This window comes from Ovis aries, chromosome 1, assembly GCF_016772045.2.
Source record: "Ovis aries strain OAR_USU_Benz2616 breed Rambouillet chromosome 1, ARS-UI_Ramb_v3.0, whole genome shotgun sequence".
Lineage (NCBI taxonomy): Eukaryota > Metazoa > Chordata > Mammalia > Artiodactyla > Bovidae > Ovis > Ovis aries.
In genome coordinates, this window is record NC_056054.1 from 104,711,220 (window position 1) to 104,732,682 (window position 21,463).

Below are 21,463 nucleotides of genomic sequence, written 5' to 3' on the forward strand. Positions count from 1 at the left end.
TGCTTGTCTCCATGACCTTTTGCCAGCATATTCATTATGAAACAATTTCAGATTCTAAACGTCATGATCCAGCGATAGTCCAGGGGACTCCTGACGATGGCTGTATTAGGTTGCAAATCACCTTTCCTGTGGAAGGGGCAGATTTCAAGATGGCAACTGCTGTGTCATCATTTTCCTGCTAAGGACCGTATCAGAAATCCTTCAGAAAACCCTGCCCTAAATGCGCTTTGTTTTCCCACTGCAGTTTTCCTTCTCTCCATTAGATGGCAGTAACACACCATCATTTTCTTCCTATAGGGTCAGAAATTAAGGTAAGAAAACTTAAGGTTCACTGCAGGCCAAGTTTCTCCAAGTTAACGGGGTACAAAAATTGGAGAAGACAATAAAGAAGAGTGATTCTAAATATATCACAAGGCCAAGATAGTGCTGGTTGTGGGAAATAAGAGACAACTAATGAATAAAAGACATCTGTGAGGAAGGTATCAAAGAAATTCTGCTAAATGTTGTATTAAAAGGATCAGGAGAGAAGGGAAATGAAATATATACCCCCTAGACTGAAGGAAAAATGAGCCATTAACCTTTGACTAAAAAAGGACATTTTAATAGACTAGAAAAGCTACTCTCATTTAAAAAGCAACTGAAGAATGTCTCAAATGCTCAGCTGTTCTTCTGAATTAAGTATTAAGATTTACTAACAGTGGCCATTAACAGAGTAATTACATAGTTAAGGTGACCCAATTAAAAAATATGGACTATTTTCCCACCTATCTCAAAAACATCTGGCTGGCCCTATAAATTATCTGCCCACACTCCCCACCCTGTGGCAGAGGTCAATAAACGAGTAACTATTCAGCAAAACAGGGAGACATAAAGCAGCAAAGAATAAAGGCTCTTTTGATATATACTTCTTAAGAAAATACTTTGAAAAAAAAAAAAAAAGAAAATACTTTGGATAACTAAAAAGGATGGTTCCATCCCCAGAACAGAGTAGGCATATCTGTATTTACCTTTTTGGACATGTATCAACATTTCTCTTTTATTCCTATTTATTTAAATATACCAATTGCAGTGGCTGAAATTCATCCTGATTTAAAAAAAAACAAAACTGCGGCAGCAAATAGAAATGTCCCTTCACTGTCTGTCCTCAGAGGCCTGAAAGGAGACAATGAGATAAACCCATCTTGTAACATGCAGCAAAGCGTTTTTTAGAAACAAAGTGTGATAAAGAGGAAAGGATAGTCGTAAAAAGCTCCATGGATGCTAAAATTCAAGGCAAACGAGTACAAATTTGTGAGAAGACACTGTTCTCTCCAGAAAGAATCAGAAAATATTTCAGGAGACTGAATGAACTCAAGAGAATGAAGACCACAGGAGAACACTTGTATCAGGACCAAGTGACAAAAAGGCACAAGCATTCAGAGCTCAGAGAGACATGTCACAAGGCTTCAGATCAGCTGGCCCCCGGAGGCTTAACAAGGAAGCCATTAGGGACACCCTGCTGGGCCTAATTGTTTTTAGAACATATGGTACTTTGTGCCACCACCCAGCTGTGAACTCCCTGGCTTTTGTCAGCTCCTGTCACAACTTCAGGAAGAAAATAGTAGCTTATCCCCCCCTTCTACTAATTTACTGTGTTTCTTCTTCCTATAACCTCCTATACATTTGCGAAGGAACTGGACTATATATGAACGCCACATCTCCACTTTTAATTATATAAAGAAAACAGCATGATTGTCACAGAAAAACAGCATAAAGGAAGCACAGTACTGAGCCCGTGACAGAAGCTCAATAAATACTTAATGCATCAGGTCTGCCTTCAAAGCGTTACTTCACTATTACATTCATCCCAGTTGCTGGGTGTGGGCCAGAAACCATTTAGTGCACAAAGAAAAACTTCACAAAGTTTTCAGCATTTAGTAAAATTGGGATCACTGCTGAACTTCCTTTGTAGAATAAGTAAAAAGCAAGATTTAATTTCTAGAATGCTGAACTGAAAATAAGCTTAATAGAATGAATTATTTGTATATGGAAGAAAATAAATATTTGGTGACTGGAACTATGGATGCTAAACATTAAAAAAAAAAAATCTTGTACTAAAGACAAGTGCATACACCAGTACATTAAAAAAAATTCTATCAGTACTTAAAAACAGAACATTCTCGACTAATAAAATCATTGAGATCCAGTGAGGAAAAGTTCTTTCCAAATTTTTAAAAACAAAGATCACACAACTCTGGGTACATTCTTAACTGAATAAAGATGCAAATATTTACTAATCTCTAAATCCTAACAGTAAAATGATAACTAATAACCAGAAGGATATGTTTTCCTAAAAGTTAACTGGATCAACATTTTTTTGTGTATTTGACTTTAGTTACAAAAGTTAACTTTTCATTGATGACAGTCAGCACATTTGTATCTGGACCAGTTTCAAGAACCAAATTACAAACCCCAGAATCCAGAAACATCTGCTCGGTTTTCATTACAGAGCCACTCACTGGCGCCTTCTCACAGTATGCCATTTCCACAGTTGTTTTTTTTTTTTTTTTCACAGTAAGTACATTGGTGATATAAGTTCATAATAAATCATAAAGATAATGATACTATGGATATTATTTTAATATCTTTAAGCAGTAGAGGTTAGAGAAAACATCAGTCTCTTAAAATATTTTAATATAGTGCAAACCAGTCTGCTTTGTACAGCATGAGAGAAACTGCAGGTTTTAGAGACCCAGTTCCCACAATCATATCCTATATATATATATATAAGGGGACCCCATATATATATATATACATATAGTTACTCTAAAATGCAAAGTATATCTAATTTTAGGGCTAAAAATGAAAAATTCAGTTTTTTCAATAACTACTAAAATGGACAAAGATGAAACAAAAGAGGCCAAAGGTTCTATTATTCAATAACAATTGTTGAGCTTTGTAAATTTTCAGATTTGTTAAAACTCAGAAATGCAATCTTCGTTGTGTATCTTATTCTGCAATTTAATTCTATAATTCAGAGTTATGGCAATACTGCCAATGCTTAATTATATTGGTGTTTCTTAAATCACAGGCATCTTCCTTCTTATTTATGCTTATATAACTGATTTGTCAAAAAAAAGTCCACAGAAATTGAGAAAACACAAACTTTGCTTAGAAGGCTGGCTGACAAAATAATCCTTTGGCCAGACTCTAACATTGTGACTTTTTATGGCCTCTGGAGTTGAACTAGGACCCTCAAGAGAGAAAGGTAGTTTTTTCCAAAGTGTCCACTATTACTCATTTTCCACTGTTCATGCTTTTCCCTAAGAAGGGGTCTTATATTACATGCTCTTTGGGTCCGTTTGATCATTTTCTGTTGTTTTATATAAATACCAAGTTTGTTGGTTTATTTGGAAATTAGGTATTCCAGGGAATAATTAGTGCATTTTTGGAGAACCTTTAGTATTTCTGGACTCCTGACTTACCTTTCCTGAGGGTCACATCCCAAATAGATAACCCTACTCCAGGGAGTAGAGGCAACTGGTAAATTATGGTTTCTCGTAATAGAACTGCTTAGCAAGGAGAAAAGGCACAGGTCAGTAACGAAGAGTCACGGAATGGATTCAAGGCCAAAGACTTCTTGACTTCTATATGAAGAGTCCTGCTTCCTCCCAAATATTACGGTGCAGTCCAGCCTTATCCCCTGAGAATCCGGTTGGGTGCTGATGCCCTCCTAGGTGTGAGAGGCTCCGCTGGGGCTTTTGGAGGCTGAACCTTGGTGCAGCTTGCTGTGTACAGGGTAGAGCAAGGTCATGTGCTCTGCCCCCTTGAAGGGCAGTTTCTCACTGGAGTAATAGTGTACCACTTCCGGGATGCTGCCAAAGACAGCACTCGTCTGATTCAGGGTGTACTTGTTGTCTTTGGTCTGAGCCACTATGATGTGGACGCATCCTTGACTAGTCCTGGAACAAAACCAAAATTGAGGAGAAGACATGAATGAGCGAGCAGAGGGATTCCCTGCTCACTGAAAACAATCTCAGCTAGATTCATAGGCCAACAGGTTCCCAGTCACTCCTAGAATTGTTATATACACACAGAAGAGCTTTCAGCACTCTAGCAGACTGCACAGAAGCTTCACAACCCTCAGCTACATGTGCATCACCCCTGGGTCATTTATCTTTAACACACACAAGTCATCAGGCACTGGACCAAGAGAAAAAAAAACAACTGCCCAGCTCCTCCCCGCAAACTGCCAAACTAGTGCTTAAGCCCAAGAATGAGACCACGAAGGTGAGGTTTAAACTCACCTCTTCTCAAGGCTAGGAAGACATGTGAAAGGTTTCCTCTTTCTTTCCTCCCCAAAGGAAACATTAAGAATAATAATAATAAAACTTGTTTCTTCCTCCCCCCCCACCCCCCAATCTGGAAACACTGTTTCTGGTTGTATATGACAGCTGGCACCGAAGGTCTCAAAGATCTAATCCACAAGTACCCGCTTCAGGAACACAGCAAAGCTATTCCTGGTATTGTGTATCTGGTAGCCTATCCCATTTTCTGAGCCATGTTGCTCCCCCCTCAACCTCTTTTCCCCTCCAGTCTGATTGTTTCAGCTGCAGGGGCTCAGCTTCCTCAGGAAGGAAATGCTGTTAGGGCTCTTGACAATGATCCTCCAATATAGCACCACTGAACTCGCAGAGCAACGAGAATTTCCATGACACCAGGCTTATTGGAATAAGCCTACCGGGCAAAAACGAATGTTCTGTGTACAATTGGACAGGGGAGTCATCGCAAGGCACTGTTTCCTTCTTCAACAGAAGAAACTGGTACCAAAATTGCAGTTGGCATTGTGACAATCAAGGAATCTCTGATTTACTTAAAGCCCCAAACGCTAGAGAGTAAAAGAACGACTGAACTATCCTGTTAGAAACTTTTTTTATCAGAAATTATTTCTCTAAGAAATAATTTAGATCACAAAAGGCAGAAACTAATCAATGTACAATTAAATGAAATAGGGATATTTATCCCTCTTTATCATAAGGCATACTGGGACATTTACCCAACACCAATTTTGAACTCTTTCTTTTTTTGGCTGCACCACATGGCTTGTAGGAACTTAGTTTCTTGACCAGGGATTGAACCTCGGGCCATGGCAGTGAAAGCGCCGAGTCGTCACCGCTGAGCAGCCAGGGAATTCTCTCAATTTTGCATTCTAAACAAAGTACGTCATATTCTGTTGTCCAAGCAAACGCATCTTATTTTCTGTCAATATGTATCCCCGTGCACCATATAAAGTACTGGGTTGACCAAAAAGTGTAAGATCTTACAGAAAAACTCAAATGAAGTTTTTGGCTAACCCAACATATCTTTTTTGCTTGGTCATTTTCCCATGATAGGAAAGTCTGCACCCCACTCTTGATCCAGACAGGGAGAGCCCAGGATGCTTAATACTCACTTTAGTGCAATGGAGTACCTACTGGTTCCTGACTCGCTGTTTCGAACCAGGTACCCAGCTTCTTTGCAGGACTGTAGTCGACTCTCTGCCTCAGCACGGGTGATGGCACCATGATACCAACTGAAAAATGGGGCAGGGGGAGAAACCATGAGCATCAATATCCCAATCCAGACAGGGCCTCATTCCATAAAGCAATTTTGGAAATGAACTTCTCATGAAAGCTCAACAGCCTGGACTAGATCCGGCTTCCCATTCAAAATAGACGAAATGAGATCTGGGTAATCCCGGATCACAAAACCTATCCATCACCCCCAGAGGGAGTTAACAGGGCTAGAGTCACTTAAAAAGTTTTCACTCTACACAGGGGAATGGAATTTGAGATCCGGTTCTGGGGCCTCATTTTCCCCTAGGCACAAAGGCACTGGGCTTGGAAAATGGGTTTTCACAAATAAGCCCCACCCAGACAAGAGTTCAACACCAGAAAGACTTAGAATGAGCTAGTGTGCCCCGCCAAGGCTCTCAACAAGCTGCCAGCCACCTTGTGTCACGCGTGTCTGGGGAGGAGACTCACGGCTGCTTCTCCAGCGGCAGGGCTGGGTCCACTCGCTCCCCCTCACTGTGGTCGGTCAGGGCTGGCTTCAAGATCTTCTGGGTCCAGCTCTTCTGCCGGTGGTGCTGCCTCACTGCCTCCTCCTTGACAGAAGGCCGCTCAGAGCCCTCAAACTGAACTGGAAGGAAGGCTCCATTTAACATCAGAGGCCACTGAGATGACCTACGTACACCTCAAAGAAAAGAACCTGTCTGGCTCATCTTAGGAAAGCAACTTTCCTCCTTCTTTAATCTGAGCTAAAATGTACTACAAAGGCCCTGGGGTAGCTGAGCTCCTGCTGTCTTTGATATCAGATCATACTGCTAGCATCCACACGTACCCACTTTTACCTCAAGATGTTCATTAACAGAGAATGGTTTTAGAACATGAGGAGAAACCACTTCAGTATATTTCAGAACGTACTTTCAAAAACACTGGTCCTTTTGGTATATTTAGAATAGAAGACTAAACAGAGTCTCAGGTAATGACTCCTTCCAAGAGTGTGTGTCGTTCTATGAAACCAAATGAAGTTTTCACTATGAAATAATAGAGAGAAAAATCAGCTGAGAAATAGAAACTACTAACAGTGTCTGAACAATGCTATGACATCTAGGTTGGATAGAAGATAAAGAGAGAAAATGAGTAGCATTTAGCACAGAAGTTGGTAATCAGTAGGGATTTGTGGAAAATAACTCTAAAATAAAACAAAACCAAAACCAAAAAATAAATAAAGAAAAATAAAACAAAAACTGACTTGAGGGTGGGGAGGGAAGGACTGGGAGCCTGGGATTAGCATATTCAAACTAGTATATATAGGATGGTAAACAACAGGTTCTATTAAACAGCACAGGGAACTGTATTCAATATACTGTGGTAAACCATTATGGGAAAGAATACAAAAAAGAATATATGTATGTATAACTGAGTCACTTTGCTGTATATACGGCAGAAATTAACACAACACTAAATCAACTATACTTGAATAAAATTATTTTAAAAATTAATGCACACAAAAAGAAAACCTGATTCATATATGTGTGTGCGTGCACACCCACGCTCAGTCAGGTCTGACTCTTTGGGACCCCACGGACTAGCCTGCCAGGCTCCTCTGTCCATGGGATTTTCCAGGCAAGAATATTGGAGTGGGTTGCCATTTCCTGCTCTAGGGGATCTTCCCTAGTCCAGGGATTGAAACCACATCTCTTGAGTCTCCTGTAACTGGCAGGCGGGTTCTTTACCAGCTGAGCCCCAGGGAAAGCCCAACCGGACTCAAATGTTTGCTATCAAACAAATTACCTTTTCCACTCACCCTTTACATTGATGACAATTTTAATCAAAAGCACAGCTTTACTGTTAGAGGGAAAAGATATCCCGAACTTTTACAAAGGCAAAAGAAATTAGGTGGCCAGGTAAGTAGAAAAACTATGTCTTGGGAGAACCAGGAGGGAGATTGACCTTTAATATCTATTGACAATCTACTCATCCTCTTAAGTTATTAAAAACAGTTCACAGCTGAAGAATTGGTTCCTTTAGGAGGATTTTCGACAGGAAAAAAAAAAAGCTAGCTTCCTCCTGCTTTCCAACCACCTCTCCTATAGTCCACTTGATCCACTACTGCCATCTTATTATAAACAGAAATGTGAACAGGCTGGAGGAACAGCACCAAGAGTTAGAAGCTGCTCTCAATGTGACAGCTTTTAGTGGTGATTAGATAAGGTTTTTCCCGTAGTGATTTGAGGCATTTCCCAAACAGTTGCACACTGCAAGGATAAAGGGAAATGAAGATGCCCAGAAAGACAGAGGACCCCTTGCAACATTAAGGGGTCTTCTTCAGTCCTGTCCTTTCAACCATAGCCTAATTTTTATTTCGCCACGTCATCAAATTTCTTGGAAAAAGAAACTCGCAGTCGAGGAACACAAAGAAAAGCGCCTTGGCTGAACGGGCGGGCGGGGGTTTTCCAGCAGGGAAGCTGAAAGAAGGCAGGAGCGGGACACGGACCCAGCCCTCACCCGATAGCGCCCGCACGATCTGCTCCTTCTTCCACTCCCAAGGCTGCTCGTACTCGGCCGCGGGCCTCTCGTCGTCCTGGGGCAGCCGTCCGTGGCTGTCCGGGGGCAACCTCGCCTTCCGCTCCGGCCCCTCGGCGGCGAACGCGCCCGCCTCGGCCGCCGGCTCATAGGGCGTGTCGTAGAGCTGCGGCGGCTTCCCCAGCAGCTCCTTGGAGCTTCGGCGCTTCGCCAGCGCCTCGGGCTTCGGGCCGTTCTCTCCAGGCTCGCACGGGCTGTCGAGCAGCTGAAGCGCCTTCACCAGGGGGTCTTTGGAACCTCGTCGTCTGATTTCTGAAAAACACATACCGCACAGAATACTTCTGAAGAAAATGTACCGTGGAAGCCCGGTGATGCACCGAATCACCGCTTCTCTTCCAACCAGACCGGTCCGTCAGGTTGGAAGTGTCGAGGACACCTGGATTGTTGCTGACCGCGGGGTGGGGGTGGGGAGGGCCCTACAACTTCCCGCCAGTCCCCTGAGCCAGATGCGGGATCAGTCCCCTGAGCCAGATGCGGGATCAGTCCCCTGAGCCAGATGCGGGATCAGTCCCCCGAGCCAGATGCCGGATCAAGTCCAGGCGTTAGGGAATCACAACGGAAGGCAGGCCTGCCTCTGGGGCCGTGTGCCTGGAGAGAAGAGAAGGGGCCTCAGGGGACCTGCTCCATAGTTCCTGGTCCCCCTGTCTCCATCTTTGAGTATGGGTCATCTTCAAAGGAAGATGTTAGGAAGCTGAGCAAAGTATTTTAATAAAAATTGAGTGTCTACTATATTCAAGCACTGGGCCACATCCATTGAGGGAAGATATTTAGGTTCATTAGACAGAGTTCTTGACTTCAAGGTGGTTTCGACCTAGTGATGCGTTTACAAATAATACTTAACAGGCTAACAAGACAGAATGTTGTTGGTTCAGTCACTAAGGCATATCTGACTCTTTGAGACCCCATGGACTGCAGCATGCCAGGCTTCCCTGTCCTTCACTATCTCCCGGAATATGTAAAAGAGTTGTTAGGGGGAAAAACAATATCTCAAGAGCTAACATTTAGCAATAGTGTACCATGCATTACATATTTTTTTCTAAGTGCATTGTAATTTTCACCACTGCCCTATGAGGTGGACACTATTAGTTCCCCATATAACAGGACAAAACTGAAGCAGAAAGAGTTTAAGGAAATTGCTCAAGACGGCAAGTGCAAAGCCTGGATTCAAAGGCAGGAAGTTGGGCTCTAGAAGCCATACTCTTAGCCACTACTCTTGGATTGATTCCAAGTGGAAGAGAAAAATGGAAGATGCATTGACTTTGATGGAGGAGGTCTTTTCCAGTGGAGGAAGCTGCCTGAGTGAAGATACGGAGGTGGGAACGAGAAAGGGCTTGTTCCCATCACAGGGAATCGAGAGAGAAGTTCAAAGGACAGAAGACCAGGAGAGGAGAGGTGGTATGGGAGAGGAAGCTGGAAAAGGCAGGGCAGGCACCAAAGTGGAGAAATTTTAAAAGCCAGAATTAGAAAGTTTCGATTGTTCTGTATACAGTAGTGAACCACTACAAGTTTTTAAACAGGTAGTAACAATTATTATATAATTATATAATTGTATATAATTAACTATATAAATAACTCTCTCTCTCTCTCTATATATATATATCTTTTTTTTTTTTTTTTTTTTTGCTGGAAGAGAACTCCAACACAGTGCACAAGATAGAATAAAGGTATGCTCTGAATGGAAGCCTAGAAATAAATGCAAATATCTGATGCAAATCCTCTATCCACCCGATAACCAGCCAGCGAGCCCCAGTGGGAAAGCAGCAGCAGAGTCTGGGGACTGAGTGGCTCAGGGCCCAGAGGCATCATGTGTTGTTTAGTTGCTCAGCTGTGTCCGAATGAATCTGCAGCCCCATGTACTGAAGCCTGCCAGGCTCCTCTGTCCATGGAATTTTCCAGGCAAGAATACTGGAGTGGGTTGCCATTTCCTCCTCCAGGGGATCTTCCCAACCCAGGGATCAAACCCACGTTATGTCTCCTGGATTGGCAGGCGATTCTTTACCACCAGCGCTACCATAGGTCAACTCAAGCATTGTGCTGTGGTTTCCTCTAAATGCCCACGAGGAAGCCTTTAGTCTGTCTACCTGGTCACAGTGAAGAGGACCTTTTTAAACACAAACATCGCATCACTTGCCATCCCATAGGCTCTCAACGGTCCACTTACAAAGTGCTAACTGCTCAGCATGGCACAGACACTTCTGTAGTCAGATCACTGCCTACTTCCCTCTCTGATTTCATCTCTCAACAGCACCCTCTCCCCCCTGAAATCCAATTCTTTGTTCCAACCAAACAGAACTTCTTAAGTTCCCTGCACACTGCAGTTTTATGCCCACGGCGTGCTGATGATCTTCTAATCCTCTGGAGTCTGGCCTAGCATCTCCTCTCTCCGACTGACCTTCTCCAATGCCCCAACTTCCCCCCGGGTGGTACTGCTTCATCAGTTCACTCTCACCTTGTACTTCTCTCAGTGTGTGGATTTATTTGTCCATGTGTCTGAACTTCCAATTTGGTGGAGACTGCCAGGCCAGGGACCCCCCATGTCTCGTTTGACTTTGTAGGAAACACCTGTGCTAAATAATCGTTGGATGATGGATGGGAGGAGGGAGCGAGGGGAAGGAGCTCTAGAACTTCTCTGGGCAGGTGACAACATACATCTGGAGCTCAGCAGAGAGATGAAGGTCAGGGGTACATGTCAAGGAGTTACTCACCCATGGATCATGGTTGGTAAGAATGAAAGCAATCATCAGAGAAAAGGAGGCCGATTAGAAAGGAAAGGGGATCAAAAGCAGAATCTGGGACTTCAGTTAAGGCTGGATAAAGCAAGTGTCACCAAAAAAGGCTGAGGAGGAATGGTCAGGTAAGGAAGAAGAGAATCAGGAGACTCACAACGCCACAGAAACAAGGCAAAGTGAAACTTTCTACAAGTAACCGAAAATGGGCATGGTGACGGAGAAGAGCCACTGACTGCATCAGACTTCTATAACAAGGAAAGGATGGTAAATGAAATACCCCAGGGGAAAGCTATTAAAATCAGGACATTGATTCAAAGGGGCAAAATTTACTTGTAGGATGGGATTATAACTCTGCTGGATCCTATAAAACTGCAGGTCTGGTGCACAGAATCACCTGGGGGAGCTTTAATGAAGACTCAGGCCTGGGTCCCATCAACACAGGTCCTGATTAACTGAGCTGGGGGGCCTTCCCTGGTGGCTTGGTGGTAAAGAATCTGCCTGCCAAGCAGGAGACATGGGTTCCATCCCTGGGTAGGGAAGATCCCCTAGAGAAGGAAATGGCAACCCCACTCCAGTATTCTTGCCCAGGAAATCCCTTGGACAGAGGAACTTGGTGGGCTACAGTCCACGGGGTTGCAGAGTCAGACATGACTTAATAACTAAACAACAAAAATCTGGCAGCCGGAGCTGTAAAAGCTCCCCCAGGTGATCCTACTAAGAGAAGCCTGAGATGCACTCCCATTCCGCCTGGGTCGCCACCTCAGTTCCTCCTGCGCTCCAGGACTAATATCATTGCTAGCCCCAGCCCAAGGAGAAGGGCTCCCCTAGCATGAAAACCTCCACATCCAAATGTGAGAGCTAAGGACCATTCCCCACCCCCAGGCCAGGAAGGTGCCTCGGGTTGTTTGAGGTCTCCAACATCTCCGGTCCAAGCCTCTTGACTTTCAATTGACAGCTTTTTTTCTTCACTGCTTATTCTAGATGGCGTTATGGAAAACAAGAAACAAAAAAACACACTCTGCTCTTGGTTCAATTAAGATAAGGCTGGAATTTTTGAAAAAGAACTTTTCTACAGAACTAGGAAAGAGAAAACACAAAGGCATTCAAAGGACGAATTTAGAATTTTAAAGTTTCTGATCAAAACCTAACTTTATTCTCTGTTTAGACTGGCAGAGGCTGGGCAAACCTTTCCCAAAGTCCTCACCTCAATTCTGTCCAGGTTGAACTAAGTAGAGAAAGAGTTGAGTCCAACCTTGAGATAGAAGGAGCCCTGTGCACAGGAAATTTCAGTGAGTCTGGGTTAAAATGATGTACCGATTAAAATCTTGAGTTCTTATTTCACATGTATTTGGGTCTTACTTTTATGAAGAGGGCTTTGTATTCCTTCTAGCTTAGTCAGTGCACACTTAGAGCTCTGGGAAAAACAATGGAAGGCATACAGTTGAGAATGTTCCATCCCAGGACGATCCGGTGTTGGGGTGAAATCTGAGGAGTACGATCATCTTTTAAAACAATATTTAATTAGAGGGGGAAAAAAAGGCTTAAGCACAAGGCCTCTCTGCCCCTTGAAGGGGAGTCACCTTCAAGTCCATTCCAGCACCTGGCTGCCCCCAACCTGAGGCGCCATAGAAACAGAAACAATCGCGGGGCTGCAAGCCGACCCTTCCTGCAGGAGAATAGCCCCTGACGTGCAGAGCTGGTTTCGAGAGGAAACGAGCCTGAGAAGGAGGAAATGGCCAGAGGAAGCTACACCCTGGCTCTGCCGATAGAGGCCATTTACCACGGCAGACAACAGAATGCAGCCAGCGGGCTGCAGATAAACACCCATTTCACCAAGGGCTGAACCGAGGCCTGACCTGTGCCAGCTCAAACTGCAATTAGGTGTCGAGAAACACGACATGGGCCGAAAAGTTTTCCCTTCTCAGTTTCCAACTGTAGCTGTGCAGAATTATGCCATTTATATTTTAAAACATCAGAAGACCAAGACTTCTTTTGTTGTTAAATTATCTAGTTAGCAATTAATAGTTCCCTATACTTGTTCACGGGTTTCCCTAATGGCCCAGTAGTAAAAAATCTGCTTGTAATGCAGGAGACCTGGGTTCCATCCCTGGGTTGGGAAGATCCCCTGAAGAAGGAAATGACAACCCATTCCAGTATTCCTGCCTGGGAAATCCTATGGACAGAGGAGCCGTGCAGGCTACAGTCCATGAGGTCACAAAAGCGTCAGACACAACTTAGAGACTAAACAACAACAACATACTTGTTAAGAAGTCTCTTTCCAAAGTGTCTAAATAATTGTGAGATCTTCCATGGATGCATGTACGAGGCATGTTGCACCTCCATTTCAGTGAAGCCCAGTGTAATGCAGCAAGAGATGCTAGCCCATTTTCACAGATGAATAAACTGAGGCTGTGCAGTAGTCAGCGGGGCAGCCCACTGCCTCCAGAGCCCTTGCTTTCTCTACCATATCTTACTTTATGTCTCAAAGATTTAATGTAGAATATTACTTACAATTTTTGTAACATACCTTTTCCCTTAGTCCATTTCATGTATTCAAAACATCAGACTTAGAGCCCTATAAAGCTCCATGTTTCCCTTAGAATCAGATATAGGGGTCCTTTATCAGTGCTCAAGCTTTTGATTTAAAATTAACGTTTTCCTATCAAACAAATCTAAATATCTGAACAAAAGCAGGTATAAATCAGAAGTCCTGAAACTTAAGTTTAACAAACAAAATAAGTAAATCAAAAGTCTTCTGTCTTTTCCATAATGGACAGTTTTTTAAACGGACGTTGTCGTTTAGATTTGACTGTCTATACCAACCAATAAAACCATTTGGAGGCAAAAACCAAAATTTAAAGATACTTATGACTGGAGCTCTGTAACTAAAACCAAAGGGTGCTGGGTGACCTGGTATCCCAACTCTCCAACTGCATAACTGGGACACGTTATTGAATCTTTCTGTATCTTAGCTTCCTCCTCTGTCAATCAGACACTTCTAACGCCCACCACACAGGATGGTAGGATTCGTAAGGTAACCTGGCAACTTGGCACCTAGGAGACACTCGACTTGTGTGACAATCAACTGCAGAAGGAACTCACGTGCTGAACGACGGCTCATCTTAGGAAACTCTGAAAAACTCTCCCAATGCTAATGTTTTCATTTGGTGGAAAAAGCTCATCACGCTAAATTAAGTAGAACGTTTCTGCTAATTATTTAGCCAAAATGTTCCTGCAAATTTAGCAGAAGAACAACAGGTTTAAACTAATATTGCCTCATATTCACTGTCCTATCTTTTTCATAAAACAATCCTTCGGATAAATCTAAGTGAGAATTTACTCAGAAACTTACAAATCTTTAGCTTTTAAAAGTTAAGAGCAAAGTTTTGGGCACAGGGAAATCTGGGGAGTCTGGGTCCCACAGTTACTTGGCCACAGGAGAGTAATGAATGCCTCTTAATTTCTATCCCTCCCGCTTCCTGAGGCAGATCATGATTTTCATTCTTTTCTTCTCGGCATTTAGCACATTTCTGTGATGACTTTTCTGCTATTAGGTCTGTTTGCCCCTTGGGTTGTAAGGTTCATAATGACCTGGGACCTGTGCATCTTGTTCCTTGGATGCCCGGAGCCTAGTGTAGGACCTGGAACATGGCAAAGAGATGCCTGGGAAATTTTTGTTGGCTGTTACAAAATACCATCATGAACACTGTTCTACACATCCAAAACATTGTTGAAATCAGGCATGTTACTCCCATTTCACAGGTATTAAAAAAGCAGTACAGAAATTGGGAGCGCCACAATTAAATTATATTTATCAGAATCCTCTCTATCTTCTGCAGAAATTCTGAAATAAACAATTTTGTTTATTCCCCTAAGATTTCTCAAGAAATATGAGACATGCGGAACTTGGACTTTGACAAGCCTTACAGGGAGCAAACTGAATAAAAAAGGTAAAAGAAAAAAAAAAAAGAAAACCCACCCAGTAGCAAATCTTTTATTTCCAGCTTCCGGTAAACTCACTTCCTGTTATTCTGTCCAGCTGTGTAACCTATGTGTAGAATAAGAGGTATATCCTCTACATTAATTGAGTAGGTGTTTTGTGATATGTATTTTAAATGAAGTATATTTTAAAATTCACCAATATAAATATTTTTTAAAAGAGCAAAGGAAAAAAAATTATAATTCTTAAGAGTTAGTAATTAAAATTTTTAATAAATTTGAATTTATTCTCTAATTGAATGTATTAGTGTTGCATTCCTAAATACATCTGTTCCTATAAACTGTTTAAAACAAAGCCCGGGACTTAATATGTGCTCCAATATTAAATGCTAGCTACTACTATTATTACATTTATTTCATATTGGACACTGACTTTTATTTAATTTTAAAATTTTATTTTTTTCTGGAAAAGCAACAAGTTACATACAAACTTTTGACTTCTAAATACAACTTTCTTTGTGAGTCTGAGTGGAAAGATGCCTTGTTGTTGTTCTTGCTGTTTAGCTGCTAAGTTGTGGGGACTCTCTGTGACCCCATGGACTGTAGCCTACCAGACTCCTCTGTCCATGGGATTTCCCAGGCAAGAATACTGGAGTAGGTTGCTATCTATGTGTAAAGTTTAAAATGCTTTTGCATATACCATTTCGAATGTGTCCTGGGGCACTTTGGTGTAGAACCCATACCATTCAGTCTGGAGTGGGAAGATCTGGGTTCTCATTTATGTTCTGTCTCTTAAAGAGCCTTACGAACATCTTATGCGAGTCAGAAACTCTTTGGTCTTATTTTGTACCCTCTAACAAGGGGTAGTATTAGCGTCCCCTAGTTTTCAGGATTTTGTGAGGATTATATGGGGGGAAATTATTCATTTTTAAAAAGCAAAGTACTTTCCCTACTATCAGTGAGGATCCATAAGAAAATGAAACAAACATGCCCCCTCCCCCAAATCTCAGATAATATAAACAACTTACCCCAATTAAAGAGAAAGAGAGGAATAAACATCAAAGGACAAAGAAAAGTGAATTAAAGCAAAACATTCTTTTTTTTTCCAGAAAGGCTTTTCCCTCAGTTTTATGTAAAAGAAAATCTTTCCCCCTATTCCTTTCAAGTCTCTGGTATTTTTTAGAATTCTAAGTTCATTTTCACTTCCTTTCATTCACAGATTTCAGTAGAGGTCACAGTCCAGTGGCCTTCAGGGCCGCAGCCTGGCCAGGGTGCACCCCCCAAATGCGGTGCCTTATCTCTGTGAGCAGAGAGCAGGGGACAGAGCAGCGCCTTCCTGCTGCAGCTCCGGCTCTGAGGCCTGTCCTGACCCTTCCAGGGCGCTATGGCTCCCCTCCTGCTCCACTTTCCTGAGACTATGCTTATGGAGCCCTCGCTTGACAGCCTTTCAATCTGTTTTTAAACAGAAGAGACAAAATCTTTCATGTGTGACCAATTATTCCTCTCCCAGGCATGAAACCCAGGACATGTGAACAAGGCTCCCTTGAGTCAGCCCTTAGGAACAGCAGTTTTTCATTAGGGAGTAAACTTACTCTAAAATTTCACAAAGAAATCTAAATAATTAGTTTAAGTACTGTTTACACCAACTTAAGAAAATTATGAATAAAAGGAAAAGTATGACACCCAAAAAAATGACAAGAGTGTCTGCTCAACTTATAAGTCAGAATTATTCCCCCTTGGTACAGATTCATGACTCCCATTATGGATGTCAAAGTTTTGTCAGTGGCCAACAGGTGTGTTTAAATTATCTGAAACCTGGAGATCACATCCTGAGAAGATCTGCAAATTCACAAGTGTCACTTTGCATAGAATTAGAAAAACTTTAAAGACCCCCCCGCAAATTCTAAAATTGAAGGATACAAAACCATTAAGGATGTTAGCTAGATATTTTGACTTTAGTTTTGGGTCTAATTTCTGTTTCTTCCCCACAGGAGGATCTGATAAAGTTCCTTCACCTCTCTTTCCCAAATATACACTGGTTCCTATTTATTTATTAATTTTTTTACTACATTCCAAGTTGAGTGCGAGATTTCAGTATAAAGCAGCTCCTGGTTACAAACCTGTTATCATTTGCTGGGCATCATAGGGTTCCATATAACCGTCGTTCTCCCCTACTCTCTCTGCATCCCTTTGACCTTTCGTCCGTTTCGCATCGTAAGGGTCAGCATAGTCTTCTAAAATGATGACCTGTAAGAAAACCAGACAGGGAAGTTGCTAACAATTACCACATACCAGAGTGACAATGGTATCAAAAAGTGACTAAAAACCTGCAGACCCCAAAAGAGTTCAAAATTTCCAACCAGTTCTGAAGAGCTTTTGCACTTGATCACATTATTATCCACCCAGCTGGACAAACATTTGATTTTGGTAGTATAATTGATTGGCAACAATCCATCCAAGCTCTCCTGCTTATCCCCAAGGCTCTTTTCACCTCCCTCTCTCTCCCCAGGCAATAAGGCATTTGCTGGTTAAAGTGTGGCAGGGTGGATGGCAGAGGGTGGAAGATATCTATGCCTTTAGAGTATAAGAAAATGAACTGGTCTACTACCTCTTCTATGATTTTGGTTTTTTTAAAAATGCCAACTATTTGAGCAATATGGTAAGTCAGCTCATCACTCACTGATACTGCACGTCCACTGGCACTGGCTAGGCACTGAGAGGGAATAAAATAAGACCAAGACCTTCTTCTCGTCCTCAAGGAATTTGTAACAGCGCTAAAGAAATAGGCTTCATAATAAGAAGCCTAAGAAACAGGTCAGAGCTAAACAGTACTGTGGGGGTTCTAGGTTCAGTGATTTATAAACGCACTGATTCTCATAGACAACAATCAGGTAGTTTTTAAAAAAATATTATTTCTTTAATTTTTTGGTTGCACTAGGTCTCTACTGCTGTGCGTGGACTTTCTCCATCTGCGGTAAGGGGGCTGCTCTTCGTTGCGGTGCAAGTGCTTCTCATTGCTTCTCCTGTTGAGGAGTACCTAGGCACACAGGCTTCGGCAGTTACGACATTCAGGCTCAGGAAGTTGCTCGCAGGCTCTCGAGTGTGGGCTCAGAAGGTGTAGAGCAGGAGCTCAGTTGCTCTGAGGTACGTGGAATCTTCCTAGCCCAGGGGTCGAACCCGTGTCCCCTGCACTGGCAGGCGGGTTCTTATCCACTGTGCCACCAGGGAAGTTCTCATCCGTGTTTGTGACAGAAAGCATCCATCCTTCCAAAAACAGGAAGGTGCCTGGGAAGGTGGTGTGAGTGTAATTGTTCTGTAGTGCTGCAGCTGAGTGACAATGTGGGAGCCTGCGCCTGACAGGTACTTCTCAGGAAGGAAGAGTTTCATGGAAATTTTATGGAGAAAAGATATATTCTTTCTGGGGTGGGGGGGAGAGGGGCTGCACTGCAAGGCACCCAGGATCTTAGTTCCATGACCAGGGTAAGAACCCCTGCCTCCTGCAGGGCAAACTCAGGGTCTTAAATGCTGGACCACCAGGGAAGTCCCAAGAAACATTCATTTTTAAAAAACACAGCACTTCCCCTATTATCAATGTGGCTCCACAAATAAACAGCTAGGATAGTATAAATAAAGCATGTATTCCAGTTAAAGAGAAAGAGAGGGATAAAAAAAACCCAAAGGTGAATCAAAATTAAGGGAAGAAGCCCAGCCCTTCATACAATCTCTGATTATATTCTCCAAAGAGTTCATGGAGATGTGCCACCGGGGCTGGGAAAGAAATCCAGGTAAATGGGGAGAAGTGAGGAGGAGGGGGCAACCTGGATGAGAGTTCTCTTCCTGGGCGGAGATGGCCTAAGAAACTTCAGACATCGAGAAGCAATGGCCATGAAAATAACTGGGCAGTCACTGCAGAAGACTGCGGTCACCACTCACTCTCTCACTCCATGCTTCTTGCCCGTTCAGGTGTCCTGCATCCCCAAGGTGCAACGAGGAGCAAGCAGCATGATACTCAGCGATCGGCTGCAAGGTGCTTACGATCTAGGTAAACACACACAGAGACCACTGACTAATGTCTGGGTGAGCTGGCCATCTTCCCAAACTCTCCCTCCAGTGTGTGGCACTCGGGTGGGCATGCTGTAAATACCTGGACAGAACAAACGGAGGGATGAACAGAAGGCCGAGTGCAGACATACATTATGTGCTGCCTGCCCCTGACCCCACCCAGAGGGGCAGCATGTTTGAAGCCTGGGCAAGAGAAAGTCCTAATGACAGGAAGTGATCACCTGGGCTAGAGTCTGAGAGTGGGGTGTAAGCTTTCTCTCTCCTCTTTTTAAAAACAAACAAAACCCCAACTCATCTCTGTACGAATGAAGTGGGTCTCTTCACACTTCTTTTCTTAACTGTCTCACATTGGACAGTACCCAGAAAACCTCTGGCATGTAAGAAGCAGGAAACACCTTCTCTCCTGATCTGTAATTTCCTTCAGGGCATTTCCTTGTCCTGTTCTGTATCCTCCACAACCCGAGCCCTTAGAGCCCCTTGCCCCCTACCCTACATGGCTCCTGCACAGCAAATGTTCATGGGATGAATGCTGCCGCTGCCGCTGCCAAGTCGCTTCAGTTGTGTCCGACTCCATTCGACCCCACAGATGGCAGCCCAGCAGGCTCCTCTGTCCCTGGGATTCTCCAGGCAAGAATACTGGAGTGGGTTGCCATTTCCTTCTCCAATGCATGCAGGCATGCTAAGTCACTTCAGTCGTGTCTGACTCTGTGTGACCCTAAGGACAGCAGCCCACCAGGCTCCTCTGTCCACGGGATTCTCTAGGCAAGAATACTGGCGTGCTTTGCCACTTCCTTTTCCAATGGGATGAATGAAAGGGCTGTAAACTTAGGGTGCTAGTGAAGCGTGGAGAAACTCTATACTGGGTAAAAGTGCAAGGAATGATGGAGTTTCCAGCAGAGAAGGTGGGTAGTGGCTAATCCACTCCCTGGAGCTTTAAAATTTATACTTAAGCAGTTTAAAGGTGACCATTCCTTATGCTCAAGAAGAATAAAAGTTATACATAAGTCTAGCTTTGCAATTCTCCTGGATTTGTAAATTAAAATACACAACATCTACAAGGGAGTCAAATTCAACAAAGCACCCGCTTGTTTCATTCAATTATTCTTCTAAACTGATAAAATTAAATGGAAAGCACATTTCTGCCAAGTTGCCAAGGCTAGAATAAGAATTTTTCAAGATTAAACAAACAAATGATTTTAAATGGTCATCATTTAAAATGATGACTTAGCAGTCATCAGTGTCAGAAGGGGAAAATATATCCTCATCTTCTCTGAGGTATAAAAAACCTTAGAGTTCAGCGGGTTCACGATGCTCCCTTCCCACTGTTAGGCTTCAGTAGGGCAGAGGTGGTCCAAGGGAGATTGTACTCTTACCGTGTCTTGCTGCTTAATAATCTTGCCCTTGTCCAGCTCGGGGCCCAGAGACGAAGGGGAAGAGGACGCGGAGGAAGAGCTGCTGCTGCTACTGCTGCTACTACTACTGCTGCTGGGGTAGTTGCTCTTCCCGTTCTTCTCCTGAGTGTCCACTTTGATGAGCCTGTTGATGTAGGTGCTGCAGCCTGAGCTCTTGGCCGCGCCCCGGTGGGGCTCCTCCTCGGTGGTCCGGGAGTTTTTGCGGCCTTTGCCGGCGGCGGCCTGAATCAGGCTCTGCAGGCTATCCCGGGACAGCCGGCTGTCCTTGGGGGGGCCGACCCCGGCCCGACCGCTGCCCAGCTCGGCCGCTGAGTTCTTGCGGCCCTTGCCCGGGGCGGGCCCGGAGCCGCCCGCCTCCGAGTTCTTGCGCAGTTTGCCGCCTCCCCCGCCGCCGGGCTTGGCCCGCTCCGACACGGTCTTCAGGTTCAGGGGGAACTCCTTGAACCACTTGGCCGCCATGAGGGGGGCCCGGCCGGCGCGGCTCAGGAGCGTCGTGGCCGCGAAGCAGGCGAGCGAGGAGGCCCAGCTTAGACACGGAGAGGCGCCAGGGACCGGGGGCCACTGCATTCCCCGGGGCTGGGTTGCTGGAGGCTGCGGCAAGGCCCCGCGACGGCTGCTCTGCTGGTCCCCGGCCGGCCGTCGCCCACGCCCCGCAGGGTGGGGTCCCTACGGCCCGGAGCAGGGGGCTCAGGGCGCCGAGCGGGCGGACGCGGGCCGCCGCTCCGGACACGGACGGCGACAGGCACGACGCACCGGGGCTCCGCCCGAGGTCGTCTTCAGCGCCTGCACGGCCGGGGGTTCCGCGGCTCTCCGGAGGCGGCGGGCGCCGGGGGCTTCCCCTGCTTTTTCCTCCAGAAGTGGGAGAGGCCGGGCACGGAAGCCCCGGGACAGCCCTGCCCACACTCTCGGGGCCCAGGGGGGACGGAGCACAGGCGGCGGGAGTGTCCCCGGCAGCGCGACGGACGGTGGGCAGCCAGCGGGCCGACCGCCCCCTCCGCGCGCCCCTCCCCTCCGAGGCTGGCGCCTCCCCGCGCGCCACCTCCCGCCCAGATCCGGGGGCGCCGGGGTCAGCGCCTTTGTAGAGGCGGGTCTGGGGGTGCATGATCAGGGGAAGGTAGCAGCAGCTTTACGTGCTGACCGGTTGTGCCCGCGTGGTTAGGGCCTCCCATTTTTTGCACAAGCAGCCCCCCATCACCACCGAGCGGGTCTAGAC

At 44.7% G+C, this 21,463-nt stretch overlaps 1 protein-coding gene across 1 annotated transcript; it reads right to left on the reverse strand.

The window, feature by feature from the left end:
* Window positions 1–1,683: 1,683 nt before the first annotated feature.
* Window positions 1,684–21,263, reverse strand: SHE (Src homology 2 domain containing E). The gene is made up of 6 exons (XM_027975667.3): window positions 20,212–21,263; window positions 16,897–17,023; window positions 8,031–8,360; window positions 6,003–6,159; window positions 5,432–5,551; window positions 1,684–3,941 (listed from the first exon to the last, which is right to left on the reverse strand). The coding sequence occupies exons 1-6, from the start codon at window positions 20,815–20,817 to the stop codon at window positions 3,713–3,715; spliced, it is 1,569 nt and encodes a 522-aa protein (XP_027831468.1). The 5' UTR covers window positions 20,818–21,263; the 3' UTR covers window positions 1,684–3,712.
* Between the last annotated feature and the right edge of the window lie 200 nt (window positions 21,264–21,463).

What these genes read in the sequence shown, in the direction of transcription:
- SHE (XM_027975667.3), bottom strand. Translation starts at nt 20,817, where the DNA reads ATGCAGTGGCCCCCGGTCCCTGGCGCCTCTCCGTGTCTAAGCTGGGCC. An exon ending in TGCCCAGCAAATGATAACAG is followed by an intron (nt 8,361 to 16,896) that starts GTTTGTAACCAG and finishes TGTGTTTTTCAG; the next exon opens with AAATCAGACGACGAGGTTCC. An exon ending in GATCGTGCGGGCGCTATCGG is followed by an intron (nt 6,160 to 8,030) that starts GTGAGGGCTGGG and finishes CCTTCCTTCCAG; the next exon opens with TTCAGTTTGAGGGCTCTGAG.